The following is a 17528-nucleotide window of genomic DNA, read 5'->3' as shown; positions in this document are numbered from 1 at the left end:
GATCTCCGCCTTCCTGTCAAGAGGGTCTTTAAGGGACCCCATGTCCTCGAAAGGTAAAGCTGCTTTCTTAGATGCCTTCGCCACCGCCGCATCTAATTTAGGGGCCTTGTCCCAGGTATCCACATCCGTATCTTCAAAGGGATACCTGCGCTTTAAAGCCGGTGGCAAAGAACCTTTCTTCTCCGGTTTTTTCCATTCCCGGAGAATCAGGTCTTGAATCTTATCAATCACCGGGAAGGATCTGCGTTTCTTGTGTTCCAAGCCGCTGAACATTAGCTCCTGACGGGAAAGCTGAGTCTTAGGCTCTTCTAGGCCCATCGTACCTCTGACCGACTTGACTAACTTATCCACCCGGTCCAGAGGCAGACAGAATCGGCCAGATTCCTCTTCTGATGACGAGGAAGAGAGATTTGAGCGATAAGAACCTTCCTCTTTATCTTCCTCTGACGAATCAGAGATCACCGAGGCTCTCTGTTTTGAACTTCCCGCCTGGGACATAGACCGCAGGGATTCCCTTACTTCTGTACGGATCATCTCACGCAGATTAGCCGTAGAAGCCGATTCTTCCGCTACCTAGGGGAGGACAATAAGGGAGATACCATCTATCTAGCCTGATGTCACTCAACCCTTCCACTCCTGTAAACCTCACCGTCTGTTGTATACAGGAGGCACACAATTTTTTAGGGTAGGAATCTGGTAAGGGAACTTCACATAGGGCACACTCCTTATGTTTCGACTTTGCACTTCTCTTCCCCTAGAATGACAAAGTATAAGGGGCCCGCGTCACTGAGTGAACATTCATGTAGATCACTTACCAGTGTACGTCAAAGAGAAAGGTACCGGAACACGAGGGGGCTCCTTGCCAGTCGAAGCTCTAGATCCTTGCCTGGACGAGCTTTTACGGCTGGACTGGTCACTTCTGATATGCTCCTTTCCCACGGCTTCCTGCCGTACTTTATCCAGAAGTTGAGGCTGCTGCTCACCATCATCTGCCATGATGAAGCTGTGGCCAAAAGCAGGGTTCTATCGCCAACACCTGCTTATATCCCCCTGTATTCCGGTCAGCAGGCCACCTGGCGTGTTCCCCATTGGTTCCTGATGATCAGGCTGCAGCTGCCGTCTGCTCAGGGGGGGGAAATGAAACTTACCAACGCCGGCTTCCGGAGACAAGGAATCCTCCGGACCCTGCTCCCTGCTGCCAACGCCACTGACGTGCAGTCCAGCCTGGACCACCGTGGCGTCTCCAGGACTTTCCGCACCGGTCGAGGTAGGAGACCCCCCCGCTACCAGATTCGACCGGCCGGCCTGGGCTCCTTACGAGATGAAATCTGTAGGATCCTGTCCCTCCAGGAACAGGAAACCAACTGATGCATGGGGAGAGGTGCCGCCCTTTTGTATCTGTAGGTTTCCTGTTCCTGAAGGGCGGATCCCCTCTCTCGTAGTGCTGTCATGGGAGTCCGAATAAAGAGTTATATTTTAACCTCATCGGTCCACAGGAGTGGTTTCCAAAATGCATCAGGCTTGTTTAGATGTTCTTTTGCATACTTCTGAATTTTATGGTGAGCACACAGGAGAGGTTTTCTTCTGATGACTTCCAAGAAGGCCATATTTTCCAGGTGTCTCTGACTAGTAGAACAATATGTAACGCTACTGCCGACTGCCCTGCATCGTTCCTTTTCCTCCTGTATGCAGGGACGCCAGCAAGCATGCGGCATGGTCCGTCTTCCTTGTGTAGTGCGTGCTGCTGGGAGGCATTTAGTAACAGAGTACATCTGCATGATGGCTCTCAGCCAATAGCTGGGAGGCATCTTGTATATAAGGCACCCTCCCCTATAGGGAGGTGCCAAGCAACATCGTGAAAAATGAGGTAGTGTGTAGTCTGCTAATGACTTATGAGGTTCCCTGGTCCTGGTGCGGCAACTCCTGAACCCGAAGTCCCTGCTCTTTTTGCAGCCAGTCCTGAACCCGAAGTCCATGGTTCTGGTGCAGCCAGTCCTGAACCCGAGGTCCCTGATCCTAGTGCGACCAGGGCCTGAACCTCATCCTCCACTCCCTGAATCAGTATCTGAGACATGTGTGTCTGAACGTGTGCCCGAGTACCCCGTATATTCTGACTACTACAACCAGTCTCCGAATCAATCCTGTCTGAGACTCTGTGTCAGGCTGCCGTCACACTAGCAGTATTTGGTAAGTATTTTACATCAGTATTTGTAAGCCAAAACCAGGAGTGGGTGATAAATGCAGAAGTGGTGCATATGTTTCTATTATACTTTTCCTCTAATTGTTCCACTCCTGGTTTTGGCTTATAAATACTGATGTAAAATAATGACCAAATACTGCTAGTGTGACGGCAGGCACAGTATACTATCTGCTGAGGATCCTGAACCTCGTAGTCTGTAAGGAGCTGGAGTCCGTGTCAGTAACCATCTAACAGAGGATCCAGAACTTAGAAGTTTGAATGGAGCCCCAGGCCTACCTGTGTCTGTGTACCTGACCTCTGAGAAAAGCACCTGCAGTACCAAGTACTGCCTAGAAGTGGTATGTAGCAGTTACCTGCAGCCAAATCTGACTCCACCATCAGGAGCTCCAGCGAGAACCTGGTAGCCGCTTAGCTATGTCCCTCCTAGGTAAGCACCTTCTGCGTGCGTAACACAAATGTACCACAACTCCAGAGTCAGCTAAATCTTTCTGAAGGTCTTTTGCAGTCAAGCTGGGGTTCTGATTTGCCGCTCTAGCAATCCAGCGATCAGCTCTCACTGAAATTTTGCTTGGTCTTCCAGACCTTATCTTGACCTCCACGGTTCTGTTAATTGCCATTTCTGAATTACATTTCAAACTGAGGAAAGGGCAACTTGAAAACGCTTCGCTACCTTCTTATAGCCTTCTCCTGCTTTGTGGGTCTCTACCATTTTAATTTTCAGAGTGCTAGGCAGCTGCATAGAAGAACCTATGGCTGCTGTTTTTTGACACAAGGTTAGAGGAGGCTGGGTTTTTATAAAGCTGGGAAATTTACATCACCTGGCCTTTCCTAAAGATGATATTGAACAAGCCATGACACTATCAAGAAAATTAAGGTCTGAAATAATCCATTTTCCTTTTTGTAATTTTTAAAATGTAAAAGATGAAAATAGATTTTTTAATAAAGTACAAAGGAAATGTGTCATCTTTAACTGTGGACCTTGTTAGAGATAATTTCATCTTCACATGCTTAACTGTTTATAAAACCAGTAAACTTTGACCAAGCGAGCCCAAACTTTTACATGCCACTGTAATCTGAGAGCAATATAATATAGATCTTGAATCCAGTGATGTGTCACTTACTTGGCTGCTTGCTGTATTTTTGATACAATTACTGTTTTATCAGAAGGAGATTTAGGAGCTTTGTATAATCTCACCCCCACCACTGACTGGCAGCTTTCTGCCTATGCACACTGTACATGAGCAAAAAGCTGCCAATCAGAGCTGTGGGCGAGGTTATAAAGCGCTGTAGTCAGAGAGCTGATAGATAAGCAGCAGATAAAACAGTGACTTTAGCAAAATCCCAGCAAGCAGCTCAGTAAGTGACACATCGCTGGCATCATGGTTTCTGCCCCTACATCATGCTGCTTTCAGTTGGAATATCAAAACTCTTGAGTCAGATTTCCATTAAAGGGGTTGTTGAGTAATCCAGAACATCTATTAGTTTAGAAACCTTTTATCAAACATTAGCTACTCTTCCAAAGACGTCTGGGCCCCCTACTGTCTCCGTACACCCCGTTTGATCCGGACAAGCATGTGAACAGTGCAGATAGTCACTAACCACAGAGGTAACCAACGCGCCAAGAGCGTTTGCAAAAATGTTTGAAAGACTGTACAATCCTACAAACAACCATCATGCCATAACTTCACCACACAAGTTTACACATATTAATACCTTTCGGTTCCACCGCCTGGGCCTTTAGTCGCATGTGTAGTCCTTCACCAGAGACATGCTGTACATATCTGCATGTGGAGGGAACCAACTTGACCTCCTGCGGTAAAAGGAACTCTTCGCTGTTATCAGGAGACTGGATTTGTAAGGATGACTGGCTCACTGAAATGTCAATTGGAAAGCTTTTGCCTTCAAGGCCACTAAAATAAAAGAACAAAAATGGAACATTACAATTAAAGAATATTTTGTCCATAAATGTTATTCAATTAGTTTCCACATTGCAATAAGTGAAAATATAAATGCCTCAAAGCAACGTATAAAATGCAGATTAGTTAATTAAAATGTCACATTGAATTCTTCTGGTAGAACTGCAGGGAGTTCTAACATGGGCTAGTGGCTCCGCTGAGCGGGGAATCGGGGTCTCACCGCTACTTTCTGTCCCAGTATATCTTACATATTTAATCTTTTAGATTCATTCTCCTTTTAATAATTTTTCACTAAATGTGAAGTCGTTACTACTTGAATTAGCGGATGTAGTATCACTGTCTAAATATCGGTTTCCACTATTTTTTGTGTATGAGAGGCTTGTCATAATGGCCAAGGAAGCATCATATGAACAGGCTACAATAAAACATCACTCCGGATATATTTTAAACCCCCCAGCCAAAGAATGCAGCGTGGTGGTCTCCGTATGGAGAGAAGGGGAGGCGTGGCCAGCTCAGTATGAAGGGACAGCAGCATAGGGGGGGAGGGGGTTTCTCACTATGGAGAGTGTGCAGCTTGGGGGTCTTAGTATGCAAAATGTGGCAGCATGGGGGGCTCAGTAAATAGAGAAGGTGTTCTCAGCATGGAGGGCTCATTATAGAGAATGGGCAGCATGGTGTTTCAGTATGGAGAGGGGCAGCATGGGGGATCAGTATGGAAAGAGGCAGCATGAGGGTCTAGTAAGGAGAGGGGCAGCGTGAAGGGCTCAGTATGGAGAGGAGCAGCGTGAAGGGCTCAGTATGGAGAGGAGCAGCATGAAGGGCTCAGTATGGAGAGGGGCAGCATGAAGGGCTCAGTATGGAGAGGGGCAGCATGAAGGGCTCAGTATGGAGAGGGGCAGCATGAAGGGCTCAGTATGGAGAGGGGCAGCATGAAGGGCTCAGTATGGAGAGGGGCAGCATGGGGGAGACAGTGTTAAGATTATAGTTTATATTTGAGGAAGGAGTGATGGCTACAATTGATAAGGGAAGACAGTATGGTGTTTTAGTTTTTAAGGGGGTGATGTGATGGTCAGTCCATAAGCACAGACCATTTTCTCATGAACATTATAATGACACTTATTTTTAAGGGCAAAGTGTCGAAAAGTGCTGCAGAAAGCCAAAGAAGAAAGAAGTTTGCAGAGATAATCTGTGGCTGTGAAACTTCGTCATGAGTCATGACCCATAATGAGGAAGAAGAAGGATGAATTCAACCCCAAGAACACCGTCCCATCTGTGAAACATGGTGGGGGAAACCACATACTTTGGATGTGCTTTTCTGCAAACGGAGACAGGATGAATGCACTGTATTTAAGGGAGGACGGATAGGGTCATGTAGCTCGAGAGTTTGGCCAACAACCTCCTTCCCTCAGTAAGAGTATTGAAGTTCGGTTGTGGCTGGGTCTTCCAGCATGACAATGACCAGAAAAACACAGCCAGGGCAACTAAGTAGTGGCTCCGTAAGAAGCATATCAAGGTCCTGGAGTGGCATAACCAGTCTCCAGACCTAAACTCACTAGAAAACTCAATGTTCCCCAGTGACAGCCCCAAAACCTGAAAGATCTGAAGAAGATCTGTATGGTATGGAGGATCAAAAAGGAAATTCTGACCTCTGTAATTGCTAACAAAGATTTCTGTACCAAATGTTAAGTTCTGCTTTTTTATTGTATCAAATACTTAGTTCATGCAATAAAATGCATGAAATAAGTACCATCCGCCCCGGAGCCTGCAAAAGGTCATTTATATAAAGTGATAAAATAGGATTTCTCAGCAACAGCACATCTGATATGAGACACACAGGGAGGACAATTTTCAACAGACTATAACCTGTATGCCATATTAATAGTTTACATAGGTCACATATGGTGACAGATTCCCTTTAAGTGACTCATTAAATGTTTAATAATGTTACTGCCTGCGACTACCGTAATCAGTATTGTTGTTCCTGTATGGTCAGGAGTCTAATGAAGGCTGGTATTAACAACTCCCATCATCTCCTTACTATCTCCTTACTATTGTTAAAAACATGCTGGCAGTTTCATACGATAAAATTGTATACTGGCCTGACCTGATTGACTGCAATTGATTGCTGTACTAAACATGGTGATGTAGTCTTGTACAGACATTTCTTCTGCTAACGTAGTTGTAGCTACACAGGTTCTACTGATGTGGTTGTGTATCAACACTGGTCCTGGTATGTAATTGGGTACTGACAGTGGTTCTGCTGATGTAGTTGTGTACCAATGCAGGTTCTGCTGATGTAGTTGTGTACCAATGGCGGTTTGGGTGACGTAGTGGTCTACCATCGGCGGTTCTGGTGATGTAGGCAGTTCTGGTGATGTAGTCGCGTAACGATGGCGGTTCTTGTGATTTAGTTGTGTAACAATGGTGGTTCTGGTGATGTAGTAACGTACCAACGGTGGTTTTGGTGATGTAGTTGTGTGACGATGGTGATTCTGGTGATGTAGTTGTGTGATGACGGTGGTTCTGGTGATGTAGTTGTTTGAGGACGGTGGTTCTGGTGATGTATTAAAGTATATGAGGCAATCTTTAATTTGTTAGACTTGACACTAGATCATTATCAGGATCTGTGTGCTTGACTAAAAATACAGCTATCTGAATGAGACCATGTATGTCAGCCGAACAAGTATTAGACTAAACCCCCCCATACACTGTTTCTTATTTAAATTGCATTAAATACTGATGAGTAACCTCCAAGGAAAAGCCGACAGAAAAATGGTCGGGTCACTTCATTTAACTACTTGGCCTCTTTGAAAACTTGAAGAGGTTAAAAGAAGCTCAAAAGACTCAAGATGGTGATATAGCCGTGTACTGACAACTTTTTGGTTCTGATGATGTAATTGTGTATCGTCATCAGTTTGGTTCTGGTGATGTTGTTGTGCACCATCGGCGGTTCTGGTGATGTAGTCAAGTACCAATGGTGGTTCCAGTGATGTAGTTGTGTAACAACGGCGGTTCTGGTGAAGTATTAAAGTAGATGAGGCAATCTTTAATTTATAAGACTTGCTACTAGATCATTATAGGGTCCGTGTGCTGGACTAAGAGTACAGCTATCTTAGGCTAGTTTCACACTAGCGTTCAGCAGGGCTGCGGACTTCCTCCGTAAAGCCCCGCCCACTGCCACACCTCTTCACTCAGCTCCGCCTACATGCGTACCCTATCTTGAACATTGGGTACGCAGGCCATGCGGATGCCACCGCATGCGTAGTTTTGACAACCGCACTAAATTGCAACTCGCTGCATTCGGCGCAGGTCGTCGCACTGTCAAAACGACGCATGCGGCGGCATCCGCATACATCGGTATGTTCTGTGTAACCAATGTTAAAGATAGGGTACGCACGCCGCCGTAGCTGAATGAAGAGGCGCGGCAGTGGGCGGGACTCCATGGAGGAAGTAAACAGCCCTGCTGAACGCTAGTGTGAAACTAGGCTAAATGAGGCCATATATGTCAGCCGAAGGAGTATTAGACTAAAGCCCCCATACACGGTTTCTTATTTAAAAAGTGTATTAAATACTAGTGAGTAACCTCCAAGCAAAAGCTGCAGGAAAAATGGTCGGGTCACTTCTTTTAACCACTTGGCCTCTTTGAAAATTTGTAGAGATTAAAAGAAGCTCAAAAGACAATATATGAGCAGCATGTTGTTTTTACAATGCAGGGAACATTGTTTACAGTTTGTTTAGCACTTTTCAGGTGGGTTATAAGAAGATCTAGCAGAAATCGATGTGTGCACATACCCTTAGTGTGACTTATCAATGGGGGGGTTGACCACATAAAGCGTCTAGGGCAGCATGAGCGCCAAGTACAGCCCAGCACGTAATAATAAGAGTTATATTTGTGTTAACTTTCTTTATGGATTTAATAGAGAAAAAAAACATGCATACATTTTTTTAGTCCATTTACTGATCCACATGCATAAGGGTGTCCAACCTTTTGCTGTTTCTAAACCAAATCAGAAGTGTTGTCTCACAGCAATTCAATTTGATTAATATCAGGACTGACTAGGTCACTCCAAAGTCTTAATTTTGTTTTTCTTAGCCATTCTGAGGTTGACTTGCTATTGTGTTTTGGATAATGGTCCTGCTACATAACCCAAGTGTGATTCAGCCTTAGGTCATGATTAGATGGCCGGACATTCTCCCTCAGGATTTTTTAGTAGACAGCAGAATTCATAGTTCCATTTACCACAGCAAGTCATCCAGATCCTGAAGCAGCAAAATAGCCACAGATCAACACACTACCACCACATTTTACTGTTGGTATGATGTTCCTTTTCTGAAATGCTGTGTTACTTCTACACCAAATGTAATAAGACATACACCTTCCAAAAAGTTTAACTTTTTTCTCCTCAGTCCACAGAGTATTCCCCCAAAAGTCTTGATGTTTCCTGACAAAACTGACAAGCCTTTATGCTCAGCATTGGTTTTCGTCTTGGAATTCTGCCATGCAGGTCATTTTTGCCCAGTCTCTTTCTTATGGTGAAGTCATGAACACTGACTTTAAGGCTGCTGTCACACTAGCAGTATTTGGTCAGTATTTTACATCAGTATTTGTAAGCCAAAACCAGGAGTGGAACAAATAGAGGAAAAGTATAATAGAAACATATGCACCACTTCTGCATTTATCACCCACTCCTGGTTTTGGCTTACAAATACTGATGTAAAATACTGACCAAATACTGCTAGTGTGACCGCAGCATAACTGAGGCAAGTGAGGCCTGCTGTTCTTTGGATGTTGTTGTGGGGTCTTTTGTGATCTCTTGGATTTGTCGTCGCTGAGCTCTTGAGGCAATTTTGGTCAGCCGGCCACTCCTGGGAAAGTTTACCACTGTTCCATGTTTTCGACATTTGTGGATAATGGCTCTCGCTGTGATTCACTGGTATCCCAAAGCTTTAGAAAATGGCTTTATAACCTTTTTCAGACTGATAGATCTCAATTACTGTATATACTCGAGTATAAGCCGACTAGAATATAAGCCGACCCCCTAATTTTGCCACAAAAGAACTGGGAAAATTTAATGACTCGAGTATAAGCCTAGGGTGGAAAATGCAGCAGCTAACGGTAAATGTCAAAAATAAAAATAGGTACCAATAAAAGTAAAATGAATTGAGACATCAGTAGGTTGTGTTTTTGAATATCCATATTGAATCAGGAGCCTCATATAATTCTCCATACAGTTCATGATGGGCCCCATAAGATGTTCCATAGACACATTTGCCCCATACAGTACTGCATAAAGGTTAATAAGGTTAATAAGGGCCCCATAAGATGCTCCATAGAAACATTTGCCCAATATAATGCTGCACAAACGTTGATTATGGCACCATAAAACGCTCCATAGACTATTATGCCCCATATGTTGTTACTGCGATTACAAAAAAAAAAAAAAAAAAAAAAAAACATACTCACCTATCAGGGTCCCGACACTTGCAATATTCACCTGTCCTCGTTCCGGCGACGCTGTGTCTTCCGCATCCTCTGCACTAACATCCAGGCAGAGGGTGAGGACTAACCACATCATCGCGCCCTCTGACCTGAGCGTCACTGCAGAGGATGCGGAAGACAGAGCAGCGCCCGAAACGAGGACAGGTGAATATCGCGCAGTGCTCCCCCTCCCCATTATACTCCCCTGCTCCAGGAGCGGTCCCTGCACGTCCCTGGTTCTCCGAGCACTGACCGCTTCTTCCAGCGTTGAGCGGTCACTGATGCTGCTTATTACAGTAATGAATATGCAGCTCCACCCCTATGGGAGTGGAGTCGGGTCCATATTCATTACGCTCAACGCTGGAAGAAGCTGTCAGCGCCAGGAGCAGGTGAGTATGTCACAGCCGCCGCTCCCCCTCCAACCCCCCTGGGACAATGACTCGAGTATAAGCCGAGAGAGGCACTTTCAGCCTAAAAAAAGTGGGCTGAAAATCTCGGCTTATACTCGAGCATATACGGTACTTTGCTTCTTATTTGTTCCAGGTGTGGCAGTAATCAGGTCTGCGTGTGGCTAGGGAATTTCAGTTCAGCTTCCCAAAGATGTGATAAACCACAGTTAATTTATGCTTTAAGGCTACTTTCACACTAGTGTCGGGCTCGGCCCGTCGCAGTGCGTCGGGCCAAGGTTACCGACGCTAGCGTTGTTTGCGCCGCACAACGGGTGCAGCGGATGCAGATTTTCATCGCATCCGCTGCCCCATTGTGAGGTGCGGGGAGGTGGGGGAGGAGTTCCGGCCGCGCATGCGCGGTCGGAAAAAGCGGTCCGTCGGCAGCAAAAAACGTTACATGTAGCGTTTTTTGCTCCCGGCGGTCCGCCACAACACGGCGCAACCGTCGCACGTGGCAATGTGTCGCTAATGTTAATCTATGGGGCAAAAACGCATCCTGCAAACAACTTTGCAGGATGCGTTTTTTTCCATAAACGACGTATTGCAAAAAACGCTAGTGTGAAAGTAGCCTAAGGTGTTGAGTGAGCAATCACTTTTTAGCACAGGGCCCTGTAGGTTTGGATTTATTTTTCTCTTAATAAGAGTCCTTCATTTAAAAACTGCATTTTGTCATTTCTTGTGTTATCTTTGTCTAATATTTAAATTTGTTTGGGCATCTAAAACATTTAAGTGTGACAAACATGCACAATAATAGGAAATCAGGAAGGGGCAAACACTTTTTCAAACATCTTTATATCAAATGGGAGATAGTGAGACTGAATATACACCACACAGGAAACACTGGGGAGGGTGTATATACACATCACATAGGAGACACCGCAACTGTGGTATATACATCACATAGAATACACTGAGACTGCTGTACAGACATCAGATACAGTAGGTTTCACGGGGATACCATGACAGAGAGCAATGTAGCCTAATTTCTTACAAGGTCATTGTGACTGACAGCCTGAACCCCCAGTTAGGCAGAGGGGATCCGGCGGTCAATCAGAACAACCTCGGAAGTCCTGTCACGTCTCCACATCTGATGGAAAAGAAGCCTCCGCTCTGTAGACATGACGTCAGCAGAGCAGCTGAATCCCCGGCAGGAGTGTCTGTGACGGCTCTGTGCAGTGGAAGAACGGCACCGGACAACAGGCGGGTTAGCTACGATTACCTGCCTGTTAGTGCCTAGGCACATTTTGTGAACAGTATTAGATAAACCCTTTAAAAAGTTATAAATTGTATTCAATTATTTAAGAGTGAAGCAATACAAAAAGTAGATTAGGAAAGGATGATCTATTGGGCCTCAAATAAAGGGACAATATCCCAAGGGGCAAATTGGGATAGGGGAATAATCAGAGTAATCGCGGCCGGGTGTCAGCTGCTTATCGCAGCTGACATCCGGTACTATGTGCCAGGAGCGGTCACGGACCGCCCCCGGCACATTAACCCCTGGCACACCGCGATCAAACATGATCGCGATGTGCCGGCGGTGCAGGGAAGCACCGCGCAGGGAGGGGGCTCCCTGCGGGCTTCCCTGAACCCCCCGCAGCAACGCGATGTGATCGCGTTGCTGCAGGGGTCTCACCTCCCTCCCTGCTTCCTCCAGCCCCGGATCCAAGATGGCCGCGGATCCGGGTCCTGCAGGGAGGGAGGTGGCTTCACAGAGCCTGCTCAGAGCAGTCACTGTGAAGCCTGCAGTGCTGCATGTCAGATCGGTGATCTGACAGAGTGCTGTGCACACTGTCAGATCACTGATCTATGATGTCCCCCCCTGGGACAAAGTTAAAAAAAAAAAAATTTCCAAATGTGTAAAAAAAAATAAAAAAAAAAAATATTCCAAAATAATGAAAAAAAAAAAAAAATATTATTCCCATAAATACATTTCTTCATCTAAATAAAAAAAAACCCAATAAAAGTACACATATTTAGTATCGCCGCGTCCGTAACGACCCGACCTATAAAACTGTCCCACTAGTTAACCCCTTCAGTAAACACCGTAAGAAAAAAAAAAAAAAACGAGGCAAAAAACAACGCTTTATTATCATACCGCCGAACAAAAAGTGGAATAACACGCGATCAAAAGGACAGATATAAATAACCATGGTACCGCTGAAAGCGTCATATTGTCCCGCAAAAAACGAGCCGCCATACAGCATCATCAGCAAAAAAATAAAAAAGTTATAGTCCTGAGAATAAAGCGATGCAAAAATAATTATTTTTTCTGTAAAATAGTTTTTATCGTATAAAAGCGCCAAACCATAAAAAAATGATATAAATGAGGCATCGCTGTAATCGTACTGACCCGAAGAATAAAACTGATTTATCAATTTTACCAAACGCGGAACGGTATAAACGCCTCCCCCAATAGAAATTCATGAATATCTGGTTTTTGGTCATTCTTCCTCACAAAAATCGGAATAAAAAGCGATCAAAAAATGTCACGTGCCCGAAAATGTTTTCAATAAAAACGTCAACTCGTCCCGCAAAAAACAAGACCTCACATGACTCTGTGGACCAAAATATGGAAAAATTATAGCTCTCAAAATGTGGTATTGCAAAAAATATTTTTTGCAATAAAAAGGGTCTTTCAGTGTGTGACGGCTGCCAATCATAAAAATCCGCTAAAAAAACCGCTATAAAAGTAAATCAAACCCCCCTTCATCACCCCCTTAGTTAGGGAAAAATAAAAAAAAATGTATTTATCTCCATTTTCCCATTAGGGCTAGGGTTAGGGCTAGGGTTAGGGCTAGGGCTAGGGTTAGGGTTGGGGCTACAGTTAGGGTTGGGGCTACAGTTAGGGTTGGGGCTACAGTTAGGGTTGGGGCTACAGTTAGGGTTAGGGTTTAGATTACATTTACAGTTGGGAATAGGGTTGGGATTAGGGTTAGGGGTGTGTCAGGGTTAGAGGTGTGGTTAGGGTTACCGTTGGAATTAGGGTTAGGGGTGTGTTTAGATTAGGGTTTCAGTTATAATTGGGGGGTTTCCACTGTTTCGGCACATCAGGGGCTCTCCAAACACGACATGGCGTCCGATCTCAATTCCAGCCAATTCTGCGTTGAAAAAGTAAAACAGTGCTCCTTCCCTTCCGAGCTCTCCTGTGTGCCCAAACAGGGGTTTACCCTCACATATGGGGTATCAGCGTACTCAGGACAAATTGGACAACAACTTTTGTGGACCAATTTCTCCTGTTACCCTTGGGAAAATACAAAACTGGGGGCTAAAAAATTATTTTTGTGGGAAAAAAAATATTTTTTATTTGCACGGCTCTGCGTTATAAACTGTAGTGAAATACTTGGGGGTTCAAAGCTCTCACAACACATCAAGATGAGTTTCTTAGGGGGTCTACTTTCCAAAATGGTGTCACTTGTGGGGGGTTTCTACTGTTTAGGTACATTAGGGGCTCTGCAAACGCAATGTGACGCCTGCAGACCATTCCATCTAAGTCTGCTTCCAAATGGCGCTCCTTCCCTTCCGAGCCCTCCCATGCGCCCAAACGGTGGTTCCCCCCCACATATGGGGTATCAGCGTACTCAGGACAAATTGGACAACAACTTTTGGGGTCCAATTTCTCCTGTTACCCTAGGGAAAATACAAAACTGGGGGCTAAAAAATAATTTTTGTGGGAAAAAAATTGTTTTATTTTTATGGCTCTGCATTATAAACTTCTGTGAAGCCCTTGGTGGGTCAAAGTGCTTACCACACATCCAGATAAGTTCCTTAGGGGGTCTACTTTCCAAAATGGTGTCACTTGTGGGGGGTTTCAATGTTTAGGCACATCAGTGTCTCTCCAAACGCAACATGGCATCCCATCTCAATTCCTGTCAATTTTGCATTGAAAAGTCAAACGGCGCTCCTTCCCTTCCGAGCTCTCCCATGCGCCCAAACAGTGGTTTACTGCCACATATGGGGTATCAGCGTACTCAGGACAAATTGGACAACAACTTTTGGGGTCCATTTTCTCCTGTTACCCTTGGTAAAATAAAACAAATTGGAGCTGAAGTAATTTTTTTGTGTAAAAAAGTTAAATGTTCATTTTTATTTAAATATTCCAAAAATTCCTATTAAACACCTGAAGGGTTAATAAACTTCTTGAATGTGGTTTTGAGAACCTTGAGGGGTGCAGTTTTTAGAATGGTATCACACTTGGGCATTTACTATCATATAGACCCCCTCAAAATGACTTCAAATGAGACGTGGTCCCTAAAAAAAAAAATGGTGTTGTAAAAATGAGAAATTGCTGGTCAACTTTTAACCCTTATAACTCCCTAACAAAAAAAAAATTGGTTCCAAAATTATGCTGATGTAAAGGAGACATGTGGGAAATGTTACTTATTAAGTATTTTGTGTGACATATCTCTGTGATTTAATTGCATAAAAATTCAAAGTTTGAAAATTGCGAAATTTTCAAAATTTTCGCCAAATTTCCGTTTTTTTCACAAATAAACGCAGGTACTATCAAAGAAATTTTACAACTATCATGAAGTACAATATGTCACGAGAAAACAATGTCAGAATCACCAGGATCCGTTGAAGCGTTTCAGAGTTATAACCTCATAAAGGGACAGTGGTCAGAATTGTAAAAATTGGCCTGGTCATTGACGTGCAAACCACCCTTGGGGGTAAAGGGGTTAAAGCCCTAAAAATCTATACCTAGTTGTGGAAGTTGGTATCCTCATGTAATGATTCTGGTGTCCTCACTCAGCGAGGGCTGTACCTAGAGGAGTCCCTATAAAAACCTTACTAATACATCATGGTATACCACCAGAATAAATGGGATTCAAGAGCTGATCTTTGCTGTGTATCAGGACCCCAGATGTCCGTATCTCAGATTCTGGATGTATCCCCCCCCCCCCCCAGGATAAACAGGGTTCATCAGGAGACCAAATTCCAGAGTTGGGCCAAAACACCCATAAATTTGTCAAAACTAAGACAGTTTTTCAGGGATTTATTAAGGTATGAATTAGATTACCCATATTATCCCTTTAGCTAAATCTAATGGTCACTACTCCATGCTAATTCTCTTGGATCTCTCCGCAGCATTCGATACTGTGGATCATCAGCTCCTCCTCAATATGCTCCGCTCCTTCTGCCTCAAGGACACCGTTCTCTCCTGGTTCTCCTCCTATCTCTCTGACCGATCCTTCACTGTATGTTTTGCTGGTTCCTCCTCCTCTCACCTTCCCCTTACTGTTGAGGTTCCTCAAGGACCAGTCCTAGGCCCCCTCCTCTTCTCTTTGTATACTGCCCCTATTGGACAAACAATCAGTAGATTTGGTTTCCAGTACCATCTCTATGCTGATGACACCCAATTATACACCTCTACTCCTGATATCACGCCGACCTCTTTAGAAAACACCATTGATTGTCTTACCGCTGTCTCTAACATCATGTCCTCCCTCTATCTGAAACTGAACCTGTCAAAAACTGAACTCCTCGTGTTCGCTCCCTCTACTAACCTACCTTTGCCTGACATTGCTATCTCCCGTGTGGTTCCACCATTACTCCAAAGCAACATGATCGCTGCCTTGGGGTCATCCTTGATTCTGAGCTTTCATTCACCACCCACATCCGATCACTGGCTCGCTCTTCTTATCTGCACCTCAAAAACATTTCTAGAATTCGCCCTTTTCTTACTTTCGACTCTGCAAAAACTCTTACTGTTTCACTTATTCATTCTCGTCTGGACTATTGTAACTCTCTACTAATCGGCCTCCCTCTTACCAAACTCTCCCCGCTCCAATCTGTGCTGAATGCTGCAGCCAGGATCATATTCCTCACCAACCGTTACACCGATGCCTCTACCTTGTGCCAGTCATTACACTGGCTACCCATCCACTCCAGAATCCAGTACAAAACTATTACCCTCATCCACAAAGCACTCCATGGCTCAGCACCACCCTACATCTCCTCTCTGGTCTCAGTCTACCACCCTACCCGTGCCCTCCGCTCCGCTGATGACCTCAGGTTAGCATCCTCAATAATCAGAACCTCCCATTCCCGTCTCCAAGACTTTACACGTGCTGCGCCGATTCTTTGGAATGCACTACCTAGGTTAATACGATTAATCCCCAATCCACACAGTTTTAAGCGTGCCCTAAAAACTCGTTTGTTCAGATTGGCCTACCGCCTCAACACATTAACCTAATGATCCCGGTGTGGCCCACCATAAAAAAAAAAAAAAAAAGTTCCTCGTATCATGTTCTCATACACTTTATACAGTTAATAGCCCACTGTGTCTGTACTGTTACATATTTAGGTAGGTAACTGGTTCATGCAGCTTTACATGAACACCTGAGCCTTACACTATGGCTGGTCCAAATAACTAAAGCAATTGTTACCATCCACCTCTCGTGTCTCCCCTTTTCCTCATAGTTTGTAATCTTGCGAGCAGGGCCCTCATTCCTCTTGGTATCTATTTTGAACTGTGATTTCTGTTATGCTGTAATGTCTATTGTCTGTACAAGTCCCCTCTATAATTTGTAAAGCGCTGCGGAATATGTTGGCACTATATAAATAAAATTATTATTATTATTTTTATTATTTATCCCCATTTGTCCCTTTCTTTGTGACCCAAAAAGATCATCACTTCCTATGATACTTTTTGTATTGCTTCACTTTTAGGTATGCTTTTAAATAACTGAATACAATAACACTTGGGCAAATCATCAAGATCGACTGCTGGCAGCTCCCTTTACAATTGCTGATCAATGATGTCATGTGACATTGTTGTGGGATGTGCAGTTGTTGATCTTCTGCAGCCTTTCAGTATTGGCTATTAATACTGAAAGGCTGCAGCCGATTAGTGGCTGCTGATTGTCACCTGACAACTGTGGTCAATGTCACGTAGCTGCTAGGTCAGACAGCCTCAATATCACAGGAGTGTTCCCAGTCCATAAGGTGACGATGTACCACGCTGCAGCTATGAAGAAGGGAATATCCAATAAGTAGAGTTAATGTGAAATGATTCGCATGCCCCGGCCCATCGGCCACGGTAGTAATCTGTGACTTCTGGACTACAACTCTGAGAATGGATTCTTCCTTAAAGGAATCCACAGCTCCTCTTTTGATTAGCCAGCCTGGCGCACAGTCATCATTGCAGTGTGACCCGTGGGTGACACTGGCTCAGGCCTGCTAATCAAAGAGGAGCCACGGATGCGGCCAGGAAAGAGTCGGCTCTCAGGCTTCACTAGTGATGGGACGTCTGATTCTTCTTGGACACCTGGATCCCTTGGCTCCGCTCAACAAATAGGGCTCTTTTGGATCCCAAATGGATCACTATTGAATATGTGCAAAAAAGATTTAATACAAATGGAGAAGAAAAAAAAGACCAGCATATCTAAGCTAGCGTGAACAGATAAATATGAAATCTCTAAGGTTGCACCATGACTTCCGAAGAATGACACAGCCTGCATTACTGCTACAGAGAATGAGGAAAA

General features: G+C 44.4%; 1 protein-coding gene across 1 annotated transcript in view; it reads right to left on the bottom strand.

The window, feature by feature from the left end:
* Positions 1-17528, bottom strand: part of UBE3D (ubiquitin protein ligase E3D) — a 350228-nt gene that overhangs the window by 329081 nt on the left and 3619 nt on the right. Inside the window, exon 2 of the mRNA XM_069726444.1 lies at positions 3914-4110. Coding sequence (XP_069582545.1) covers positions 3914-4110 — 197 coding nt within the window. The remainder of the gene's footprint in view (positions 1-3913; positions 4111-17528) is intronic.

Source organism: Ranitomeya imitator, chromosome 5 (genome assembly GCF_032444005.1).
Source record: "Ranitomeya imitator isolate aRanImi1 chromosome 5, aRanImi1.pri, whole genome shotgun sequence".
NCBI classification, from domain to species: Eukaryota; Metazoa; Chordata; class Amphibia; order Anura; family Dendrobatidae; genus Ranitomeya; species Ranitomeya imitator.
Note: the sequence above shows the minus strand (reverse complement) of the source record. Positions and strands in the feature narration are given on the sequence as shown.